Source organism: Setaria viridis, chromosome 9, assembly GCF_005286985.2.
Source record: "Setaria viridis chromosome 9, Setaria_viridis_v4.0, whole genome shotgun sequence".
Lineage (NCBI taxonomy): Eukaryota > Viridiplantae > Streptophyta > Magnoliopsida > Poales > Poaceae > Setaria > Setaria viridis.
The window spans coordinates 11,078,126-11,090,044 of record NC_048271.2 but is presented as its reverse complement, the minus strand read 5'-3'; the positions used below and the strand labels follow the sequence as shown (position 1 = coordinate 11,090,044).

Genomic DNA, 11,919 nt, shown 5'->3' with positions numbered 1-11,919 from the left:
TAGAATAGGTTGCAAACTTAGACCGGATAATGAACTTAGAACCGGAGCTAAAACTTGAAAGTAGGGTTACATCTAGCGCTTTTGGCAAACAAACCCCTCAGCCAAAAAGCCTTGCATGTCTAGCAGAGGTAGTTTAGCGCGCTCCCTGTCGGTTAAGTCTTGTTGAGCTTAGTAGCTCAGCCTTGTTGTGGCTTTTCTTTTTCAGGTGAAGTGGCTGCCTCTGAGCCTTCCCCTGTCGGCACTTGGCCGCCCCAACTCCCTCCGGGTTGGACGGTCGAGTGGGATCCCTCCTCGGACGGCGAGGAGAGGGATCATTGACGTCCCGGTGGGCCTCACCAGGGATGTCCGACCCCGACGAGTTTGCTTCCGCTAGTGTTTTACCTTCTGTTGTTTTTCTTTTGAACCTTGTAAACTCTGATGTGTTTTGTGGCCAAACTAAATGGGTAATTTTGTTAACTCGGTGGACTTGTTGTATTCTCTGGAACCGCTCACCTTCGTGTGGGTTTTGCTAATTGGTCATGTTCAAGTGGTTAAATCGGATGAAATCCGACGGCACTTCGTGTTAACTTGGCTAAGACATGGGTGTCGCATGTTAGGCGACTTAACCATGTTTAATCAAGCTAATCCGAAGTGGATCCGCCACACTCTTCTCCCGTGCCTTCTCTCATCTCTCGATCCTCTATCTCTCTTCCTCGTGAAATCCTCACGAACCATGTAGCGGGTTGTATTCTCTCCGTATCAAAATATTGGTTTCACAGTTTCTTTTTGCCAATTGTAATCCCCGGTCATTATTGTATTGTCTGGTATTATCAAAACATCATTATGTTAAAAAAGTTACAGCACTCGTGAAAACGCACGGAAATAGATTTTTGGATTAAATACCTTATTTTTAGTATTTGAGCTTATCTTCATATTATTATTATCTCGTTGAATGCTTCCTGTCTTGCAATATAAATATTTTGTCACGATAAGATTACTTGTACGGCCAGAAACAGCGACACGGTGACGATCGTCTCTCGGTAGCAGAAGACAACGGCCGGTCTCCTCGCCGGGGCACGGATCTGTCCGTAATCCTGCTACGCTTCGAGGCCCTTCCTGAAGTGCTCGATCTGGAGGTTCTCCACGTCCAGCTTCCTGTAGTTGCCGTTGAGCTTTGTGTTGAAGAATTCCCCCCAGCTGTACGCGCTGTACCTGGGCGGGTCGTCGTCCTCCTCCCCGCCCACCAGCTCCTCCAGCGGCTCCACGACGGCGTCGGCCGCCGGGTTGAAGAAGTAGGGCATGGAGAACCTCGCCGTCGCCGGGTTCACCGACACCCGGTGCTCCGCGCTCTCGTACCGGTCGTTGCTCCACACCTGAAAACGCCATTGGGCGCGCATCACTTCGATTATTTCAGCTTACACACTAATTCGTGACGGATGATCTCGACGGCGTCGCCTACCTGCACGGTGTCGCCGACGTTGACGATGAAGGAGTCGGGGACGCACCCGACACGGACCCACTCGCTGTCGGAGCGCCGCCGGACGTCGAGCCCGCCGACGCCGTCCTGGTACAGGATCGTCAGGGCGCCGGGGTCCCTGTGCGGGCCCACGCCGAGCGCGAGGTCCGGGCTCGGGCAGGGAGGGTAGTGGTTGAGGCGGAAGAACGTGGTGGGGTGCTTGAAGAAGCCGTGCAGCCGGTCGGGCCTCAGGTTCAGGCTCCGGGCCAGCAGCTCCAGCAGCTTGAACGCCAGCTCTTCCATGGCTTTCATGTACTCCTCCAGCGCCTCCCTGCACAAGTTTTTAGTTTCACATTGATAAAAGTGAAATTTGAGGAGAATTCAGTCATTTTCAAAACTCAAAACTAATTTAACATATATGAGATTTGTCAAAACAACGGGACGGCGGCATGTTCGACAGGTTGCAGATGGATTCACCTGAAGTCTGGCAGGTCCTCGGGCCACTTGTTCTCGTACACGACCTCGCCATCGGTCACGGTTCCCGCCGCCGGCGGCGGCGGCTCGTGCGCGACGAGGTCGAACACCTCCTTCCAGTCCCTGACGTTCTTGGTGTGCTCCGACTCGTGGTACCCGAGCGGCGCCGCCTCGCTCCTCCGCACGGTCGCCTTCCGCTCCGCCGGGAGGGCGAAGAACGCGCGCTGCGCCTCTGTCGCCCGCGCCACGGTCTCCGCCGGCACGCCGTGGCCCACGACCAGGAAGAAGCCCCACTCCCGGCTCGCCGCGCCCACCTCGGCGGCCAGCGCGTCCACGGCGGCGGCGTCGCCGGAGGCAAGGACCGAAATGTCGATGAGTGGGATGCCGGTGGCCTCGGTGATGGTACGCTTGGAGCGGTGCTCGGGGGCCTGCACGAAGGACTGGTCCATGGATAGGCCGACCATGGCGATCAGGTTGCTGTGGAGCTCTGTTGTGTGTGTGTGGTCTCAGGCTCTTAGCAAGGAACACGTGCACGCTATGGGCGCATATCTGGTGCTGTGGTGCATTTGCTTCAGATATTGCTGTCAGACCTGGTACCGAAGGCGTCGGGCGGTATACTGAAGAGAAGACGTATTCCATGGAAGGCGCGTTCGGCAACAAGGGAGTCGTGACCTTGGCTTGAACCTGGTTGGTTCTTCACTTCTTCCTAATTAAGCTCGGCACCACTATTGAAATTAAGGTCCTGTTTGGCATGGCTCCAACTCCGAGTAGAGCTGCTCCACTCCAGAACTCCAGGTGGAGCCAGCTCCACTCTAGAACTCCAGAATAAAAATGGGGTGTTTGGCTAGATGGGTGCTCTCAACTCCAAAAAAAATCGATTTCAGTATGGATTGCCATTGTTGCCCCCCAATTCAGGCTCCACTTGTTATCCTCTCTATCCCATCTTCTTCTCCTGCCACGTTCTGCTCGGTGAGAGAGAGACTGATGTATCACGCACGGACGCCGCCTTGATTCCTGCCTCCGCAGCTAGCTAGTTTCGTCCGCCCAAAAATCCTAGTGCCGTACCACTGCTACGACTAGGAGTGTACACTGGGGGTCTAGGTCCGGTTCCGTTCTGGTACTATGGCAGAAGCGGCGATGAAGCTGACGAGGAGGATGCTCTTGCCGACGCCTGAGTCCCCGATGAGGAGGATCTTGAAGGAGCACTCATGGTCGCCGCCACTGCTCCCGGCCCCCGGCGACCCCATTACTCCCTCTTCCCCTCGGATTCCGCCCGATTCGGCGGTGACGGTCGGCGAGGAGGCGGCAGGCGGGGCTCGGTGACGGCGGCGACGGGGGCGGGGCAGCGACGGGCGGCGGGGAGGCGGCCACGGGGCCGACGACGGTGACGACGAGGGCGGGGCGACGACGGGGGCAAGGCGGCGACGGGCGGGGCTCGATGATGGCGGCAGGGCGGCGACGGGCGGTGGGGTGGAGCGGCGACGGGGGCAGGGCGGCGACGGGCGGCGGGGCGGCGACGGGCAGCAGGGTGGAGCAGCGACGGGCGGCGGGGAGGCGGCAGGCGGAACGGCAACAGGCGGCGGGGAGGCGGTAGGCGACAGGTGACGGGGGTGGGAAAATAGAATGAAACGTTTTTTTGTGTAACCAGTGGTATTGGTGGGTAATAACCCACCAACTCCACGAGGAGGTTCGAAATAGAGAGTTTTGGAGGAGCAAAAGAGGTGCTCCAAAACTCCACCTCCATTTGCACTACAGCTCCATGGAGTTGGCTGCTCCATGGAGTTTTGGAGTTGAGGTGTTTGGCTGGATTTTTTGGTGGAGTTGCTAGAGTTCTGGAGTGGAGCCCTGCCAAACAAACCCTAAGTTTTGTTTTTCCTTCTCTTATAAAAATGTTGTATATCACTGAGATAAATCAAACTTTATGGTAGCGAGCTAGAGTGCCTAAGCTTGTGTTTGATTTGGGGATCAAGTGGGTTGGGTTGGCTCCGTCCCTCTTTTTTAGGTTGGGTTCGACCCAGTGCGTGTTTGGTTGAATGGGTTGGGTTCATTCTATTTTTTTATTTAGTTGGAGATATCTAGAGAGATGGATGGATGTCCTCTTTAACACCATTAGCATGAGTTACTAGCATGTCGCACCTGTCATCCCATCTGTCATCCTTTATTTTTTCCTAGCACCCTACCTTCTTCCTCTGGCCAGACCTTATCTTCTTCCTTCACAGCTCGAGCCTCCCCTACGCCATCGCCGGCTGGCCCCTCCCACTCGCCTTGCCTAGCCCCTCTCCGCCCCGACGACCGCCTCCTATGCCCCCAGCCTTTATAGTGTCGCCGCTGGCTGGCCCTTCACCACCCTGCCTCGCCCGCCGCCTAGCTCCTACACCCCCGCCCTGCATAGCGTCGCTGGCAGCTGGCTCCTCCCCACCCGTCGCGCCGCCCACGCCATCTTTCACGCCGCGCCGCCCGCCGTCGCCCGTACCATCCTTCACCGCGCTAAAGCATCCCCACATAAGTAGAGACTAAATGTGATACAAATATCAGTCCCAGGAGGTTGATAACACATTTATTCAACAGATGGTTCAAAAACCATACAACTCCCGAAGGAGTGGGTGGGCAAGACACACCCAAAAGAGAACTAAACCAACAACGATACAGATCCAAGTTGCAGTCCAGTCGGACCCCGGGCTGCAATCGGAACTAAGCAACAGCGGAAGCATTCTGCAAAGGCTAACACCATAGGCAACGTTAGGTGCGGAAGCGACCTCCTACTCGAAATCCTCGATGACGAAGTCCAGATCTTCCTCTGAAGCAACAAAACAAGGGTGAGTACGAATGTACTCAACAAGTCCAACCCCATCCACAGAGGCGGAAACAAGCAAGAATATGCTCATGATATAACAAGGATAAGGCTAAGGTTTATTTGAAGTAAAGCTAGATTTTAACACATGCAAGGGTTCATTTTCAAAAGAGTTTTCACAAAGCATTTCTTTTAGTAACCGAATCATTAAGTGAGGTTGATCCTACACAAAGGATCCAAGTTTTAATGCTACCGGACTCCCTGCCCACAATAGCTCACAGCACAACTGCCAGACACTTCTGAAATCCAACACACGCCAAGAAAATCATCCATCTCCAAGTACTAGTTATGTGACCAAGCCGTAACTCGTCCAATGCCGTGGACACGACTACCCGGATAGGTTTTAACTCTGCAGAGGTTGTACACTTTTCCCACAAGTAGGGTACCGCTGCACGATCACCTTAGTGTTGGTGCAGATCCTATCAAAGCCATTACCCACCTTAGCTAAGACTAACTAGTCAACACGAAAGCAACCGAGGGGTTAATGACCTACTAACGAGGTCTTAATCGGGATCTAAGTTCACACAATTCTTATTCCTTCTCCATGGTCTCCCGTTGCTCACTAGCTCTCCTGATGACTAATAGACTAGCTAGTGGGATTTATGCTAAGCCGTTGCCGCATACAACGGTCGAGTGGTTGCACTATGGTTGGGTTAGGCAAGATGACACATTAACTCGGTCCTTAACCATGACAAGATGGATATCTCCCAACTTTGCTCAACCACAAAGGTACAAGCCAACTTATTGGCATTTCACACAAGAAACACCCATCCATCTCATCTAAGCATGTCTTTCCTTCATTTTCGGAAACCCATTTTCCATTTTTTAAAAATACTCACACATTTATTCTTTAACAAAACACATTGTAGTTATGATTGAATTGAGTAACAAGATCCTAAGCATTTTAGCAGTAATTATTATCCAAACAGAGCAAGTCATATTTAGAGATAATTATAGGATAAGTAAGGAATAATCATAGCAATCAAGGGGTGACTATCCAACCATGTTTCAGCGGTAAAACAATATGCAATTTATGAAACAGGCCAATAGGTTGTGTTTGAATAACTAGGATAAATATGCATCAAAGGGTGAGGTTGGACTTGCCGTCCTCCAAGCCTTCCGGGAGTTCCTGCTTGCGGTGCTGGTCTTCAGGCTCGGGCTCGTGGTCAAACTCTTCCTCGGGTACTCCACGATCTACGCCACACACAATCAAGCACACAATAAATAAAATAAAATTAAAGCTTTACCCGTTGAGCTTCGAACAGAGAATGCGAACGAAAAATGGAAGGAATGAGTATTTTCATGAAATTTGGAGATGCCTCAGCGAAAGTATATTGGAGGACGCCGTGGTCGAATTTGGGATTAATTGGAGGAATTTTGACGCATGAAATGATGAATTAACGGAGTGTTAGGGGCTTAAAACAAGGTTTAGGACTAAACTGCGAGAACCAGGAACCTATTCACGAATATTTCTGGAAGGTGGAAGGGTATATCCACGAGAGAACTTTGAGAGAGGTGGGAGGGCTGGTTTGTGAATATGGAAAAGGAGGGGGTTAGATCAGAATTGGGGGGATTTTTCCTTCTTTCTTGGACCGTGACTTGCTGAGGGAAGAGGATGGGGAACCGGGGGGGGGGAGGGGGGCAGGTAGAGGGGGTCGTGGGGGACCCATTTTGGCCCTCGCCTTGGGCAGGTGGTGACGGGAGAGGGGGCGGTGAGCGGCTCCGACGGCGGCACTCCTAGCGATTGGGCGCGAGGGAGGCGAGGAGCTTGGGCGCAGGGGAGTAGCGAAGCTCCACGCATCGGCTCCCCTTTTATAGCTTGCAGGAGGGGGCGGGGCGAGCGGTGCACAAGGGCGGCGGGGCCTGTGGCCGGCGAGCTTTTAATGGTGGCCGGAGTTCTCGGCCGGTGGCATGAGGCAGGGGAGCTCCGCGTTGAGGGCGTGGCGGGGCCGAGCTCGAGTGGCGAGGAGCACAGGATGCACAGGGCGGTGGCCAGCGTGGGGAGGGGCTTGGCGGCGACCAGCGACTGGCGTGTGGCGTGTGCGGCTGGGGCGTCGGGGCGAGCGGCGTGCGGGCCTGGGGTGGCCAACGGGCGCGGGGTGAGTGGCAGGGGGTGGCCTGGGTGACGTGCGGCAGGGGGCCGGGGGTAGGCCAGCGCTATTGCCAGGCGCCAGGAGGAAAGGCGGAGGAAGAAAGAAGAAGAGAGAAGGAAGAAGGAAGAAGGAAGAAGGAAAAAAGAGAAGGAAGAAAAAGAAGAAAAAGAAAAGGGGAAAAAGGAGAAGGGGAAAAGAAAGAGAAAAGAGAGGGAGAGTCAGTGAAAAATGTGGAAATCGGTCGGGCATGCGTGACGGATGTTGACGGGCACGCGGCAAAATTTGCGGAGGGAGAAAAAGACGACTGTCGGCGTTGGGTGCCGGGATGGCGGAGTCGTCGGGAAGGAAAAGATTTTCGGGAGCTCAACGGTCAAAAGATTTTGAAAATAAATTTTTAGCGGATGATTTGAGTTAGTAAATTTTACGGATGTTACACGCGCCCACGCCCAAGCAGCTACGCCGTGCAGCGTCGCCATCCGGCCCCACCGTGCAGCGCCGCCGGCTTCGTCGCAAGGCAACATCCCCGCCAGCTCGTGTAGCTTAGTGCCTCCTCTGGAGCTACCTCACGTGCACAAAGAAGACGACGGACTGACGAATGAGGACGCCGTTCAAGTGGGTCGAAACGATTCATTCATTTTGGCCAGACCGGATGAACCCGGATATTGGGGGAATATTCCCTCTTGGGATGAACCAACCCACTAGTTTTTCAACCAAACACTTTCCCAACTGGATCCGACCCACCCCAACCCACTTCAACTCTCAAACCAAACACACGCTAAAAGTTTACGTGTCATTGATTAGTTGACCAGCCACATCTAGCTGACTGATCCAACACAGGATCCCTGTTTCTTTCCATCGTCCATATCACTTGCTGTTCTTTTGAAATCTCAGGTGACAAAGATGGATTTGGGCCCCACAAGCTTGAAGGCAGCCCACAGTACATACGACCCAAGCCCAATCTTTTAAGGCAGAGCGTCGGCCCGTCCATCATGGCGTCGGGTTGTCGAGGTTGCATCACAACGGTCAACGGCCAGCCATGGCACCTCGGGCGCCGTTGGCCGTGGTCCTTCTGTGCGTGTGGCAAAGCACATTCTACTCTATAGTGAAGGTCAAGATACTGGGATTTTTCCCCTCCCCACGTTGCTCTTAGGAACGACTCGGGGGTGACCCATCCAGAGGTCGTCGCCGCTCCCACCAAACCGACGCCCAGCTGCCGCCACTACCGCCGGTAGCCGACCGGCAGTGGCAGCCAGCAGTGGCCCGAAGCCGGTGCCACGCGCGTCTCCTTCCCTCCTTCTTCCTTCTCTTCCTCTCCTGCTCTCCTGATCAAGGTCATCTTGGCTGCCGGTGCCGCTAGTCGCCCTTCGCCGGATCTGCTACGTTCGAGCCTAGATCTGGACTCTCCCGAGCTCCAGGGGGGAGGGTCTTCCTGGCCCGGCAAGCACGGCAGCGCCGCACCACTGGACCTTACCACGACGGCAGCACGTGGAGCTAGGGCTGCTGGCTGGGCGTGCGCGTACCCGTGCCTCGCCGCGCGACTTTGGGCCGTCGGCCTCCCCCCCGCTCCTCTCACCGCACTTGTCCCCGCAGTGCTGCTCCTGGCGCTACCACCCGACGGGGCACCCGCAGCATGGACGGCGCTCTCCATCTGCTGCCCGGGGCTCCCTGGTGTCGGGGTGGTGGTTCTGCTACGGCCACGAGCGGGGCGTCCCTGGATCCGTGCTTGCTCGGGCCCTCCTACTATAGTGCGGTGGCAGCCCCTGCTACTCTTGCCACCAGCGCACGGCCGGTTCAGGCCTCCTCCCCGCCATCAAGCCGCCGATGGGTCAGGATGTCATCAGCACATCCAAGGTCATGCCTTTATGGGCCGGGTCACCATGCTCCCCCCGACAGGTCGCCGCTTCGTCACCACCGGCTCCCACCGATGGCTTCATGGCGGATGCCCAGCACGGCGACCACATTCGTGGTGCCATGGTCATGGAGAAGGACGGCAGGGAGGTTGCCGGGCCACGCAAGAGGAGGGCGACGCGCTCGCCGGCACGCCCCCTGCCACCCGATGTTGGCTGACTTTGTCAACCTGTGCTTCAACTCCTTCGGGGACAACCACGTAGTTGCCCTCTTTGGTGATGTCGGTCTCCGCGGTGGTTAGCTTGCTCTTGGGTCACTCCTGCTAGTGCTGGCCCTTGGAGGGTGCACGAGGTGCACCGACCTAGGGCCCACAGGAGTGGGGGGCCTAGCCAAAGACCCTAGGTAATAGGTATAGCCGTATAGGCCTTTTAGGTATACAGGCAATGACGCGAATGCCTGTCGCCTGATCTCAGGTCTACGCCACGCCGTCCGCAGTTGGCCGTCCGTAATTCGTCGTCTCTGTATGCCCCTGGTCCCTGCCGACGCGATGACTGTGCCAGTGCCCCCTGCCCCCTGTCGTGCGTTGCGATAGGCGACAGCGACCCGACACGGCGACACCTCAACCGCAGATTGCCTACGGCGACGCCGCGACGGGCAGACCTGAGACCACAGACGACACATCGTGCGGGACTGCGGCTCGTGCAGGTGCAGTGTGCTTCCTCCCTTCCTCGTCAGGCTTTTTTTCTTATCGTTTTTAATCTAAATTAATTACTTCGATTTCTAGTACTCGATACTCATATAGTCATATTTTTCTTCTAATTTAGGTGTTAGAAACTTAAAATGTTACCTAAAAAACATTTGTCGGGATCTCAAAAACGAAAACGGAAAAGAGTAGAAGATCAATTTATTGAATCTCAAAAAGGTGCTATACATAAGTTTTTTTCAGCTTCAAGGAGTGTTGTGCCTGATGATAATCCTGTAGATGCACTTGATATTGAAGGACAAGGGCAGCAACAGCAACAAGTTAATGATAATTTAAGTGAACAAGTTGATGACATTGATGAAGCTACAAAGAATGAAAATTTACAGCCTTCCTCTCAACCTGAAAATTCAATTGATGATGTGCAAGAAGCTTCTATTCATGATGTCTTTGATCCTAGAATTTGGGAAAATCTTGATAATAAGGGTAGAGATATATTGATTGTAAAGGGGCCGGTGAGAGAATTGAATCTTGAGTTCCCTGTAGATGCTCTTAATAGACATTTTTCATATACTTACTACTCCAGAAAGTTAAGCAATGTTGAGGTGGTTGATAGAAAATGGTTGGTTTACTCTAAATATGTGGACAAAGTTTTTTGTTTTTGCTGCAAATTGTTCAAATCAAGTCAGAGCAAAAGTTTGCTAGCACATGATGGATTGAGGGATTGGAAACATCTTAGTCTTAGACTTAAGCAACATGAGAACAGTGCTGAGCATATAACAAACATGAATACTTGGAATGAAGTTAGGCTAAGATTGAGCAAAAATAAAACGATTGATGATGATTTGCAACGAGAAATTGCAAAGGAGAGAGAGCGTTGGAGACAAGTTTTAGTAAGAATTGTTTCTGCTATCAAGTTTCTTGCTAAACACAATTTGGCTTTTCGAGGGAAAAATGAGAAACGATATCAAGATAGCAATGGTAACTTTCTGGGCACAGTTGAAATGATGGGTGAATTTGATCCCGTGATGCAAGACCATATTAGGCAGATTCAAAATAATGAGATTCATCATCATTATCTTGGGCATAAAATTCAGAATAAGATGATTTCTCTTCTTGCAGATTGTGTGAAAAAAACTATACTAAAGATCATCAAAGATGTAAAGTATTTTTCTGTGATTTTAGATTGTACTCCAGATGTGAGCCATGAAGAACAAATGACTCTAATTATTCGGTGTGTCAATATGTCGAGGAATGTTCCAAGGGTAGAGGAGTTCTTCCTAGAGTTTTTGAAGGTAGATGACACATCAGGATTGGGTCTTTTTAATGAATTAAATAATGTATTGGCCACCCTTGATTTAAATATTGATGATGTGAGAGGACAAGGCTATGATAATGGTTCAAATATGAAGGGTTCTCACCAAGGTGTTCAGAAGCGCTTGCTTGAAATTAATCGAAAAACACTATACATGCCGTGTGCATGTCATAGTCTGAATCTTACTCTTTGTGATATGGGAAAATCTTGCGGGTAAACTATTATTTCTATTATACATTGTTTTCATATAATATGTCATGTTTTGGGAAAAAGTTTCAAACTTACTATTTGTTAAATCTTGCAGGCAAGCTATTTCTTTTTTGGTCTCATCCAACATATATACACATTGTTTGCAAAATCTACTAAAAGGTGGAAGATTTTAGTGGACAATATTCCAGGATTGATAGTTAAGTCATGGTCTAATACACGCTGGGAAAGTCGAATAAAAAGTGTTCAAGCTATCAGATTCCAAACTCCTCAAATAAGATCAGCTTTAATAGTGCTAGAGAAGGCTTCAACTGATGATCCAATGGCAGTTAGTGAATGTCAATCTTTGGTGAGTGCACTAGAGAATATTGAATTTTTAGTTGGTTTGGTTATTTGGCACGATATTTTATTCTCTATAGATAAGGTGAGCAAGAAGTTGCAATTTAAAATTGTGAGTATAGATGATACTCTCAAACATATTGAAGGTGTCATATCATATTTTAAGAAGTATAGAGATGAAGGTTTCACTTCTAGTATGGATACAGGAAAAAATATTGCATCTGAAATGGATATAGAGCCAAAATTTTGTACAAAACGTCAAGGAAAGAGAAAGAAACAATTTTATGAACAAGATGACCAAGATGAGGAAATACAACGATCTGTTGTGGACTCATTTAGAGTAGAGTACTTCAATGTTATGATTGATGCTGCAATTGCTTCATTGACTAGTAGATTTGAGCAGATGAAAAAATTTGATAACATTTTTGGGTTCTTGTTCAACTCAAAAAATTTGAAATCTTTGGATGAAGCTGATATTTGGCTGCACTGCAAGAATTTTGTGAAAAAAATTTCTCAGGATAACTCATCCGATGTTGAGATCAATGATTTTTTTTCAGAATTAAAGGTGCTACAAGTGACTTTGCCGGATTCTTTGATGTCAGCGCTTGAGATTCTGGAGTTTGTTATAGCTGCAGATTGCTATCCAAATGTTTCAGT

At 51.1% G+C, this 11,919-nt stretch overlaps 1 protein-coding gene across 1 annotated transcript; it reads right to left on the bottom strand.

Moving 5' to 3' along the window:
* Positions 1 to 846: 846 nt before the first annotated feature.
* Positions 847 to 2,466, bottom strand: LOC117836582 (jasmonate-induced oxygenase 2). Its single transcript, XM_034716040.2, has 3 exons — positions 1,913 to 2,466; positions 1,439 to 1,766; positions 847 to 1,352 (listed from the first exon to the last, which is right to left on the bottom strand). The coding sequence occupies exons 1-3, from the start codon at positions 2,371 to 2,373 to the stop codon at positions 1,077 to 1,079; spliced, it is 1,065 nt and encodes a 354-aa protein (XP_034571931.1). The 5' UTR covers positions 2,374 to 2,466; the 3' UTR covers positions 847 to 1,076.
* Positions 2,467 to 11,919: the final 9,453 nt, after the last annotated feature.

Coding starts and splice junctions, on each gene's coding strand:
- LOC117836582 (XM_034716040.2), bottom strand. CDS start 2,373: ATGGTCGGCCTATCCATGGACCAGTCCTTCGTGCAGGCCCCCGAGCAC. Junction 1,767..1,912: donor GAGGACCTGCCAGACTTCAG/GTGAATCCATCT, acceptor AAACTTGTGCAG/GGAGGCGCTGGAGGAGTACA. Junction 1,353..1,438: donor ACGTCGGCGACACCGTGCAG/GTAGGCGACGCC, acceptor TGGCGTTTTCAG/GTGTGGAGCAACGACCGGTA.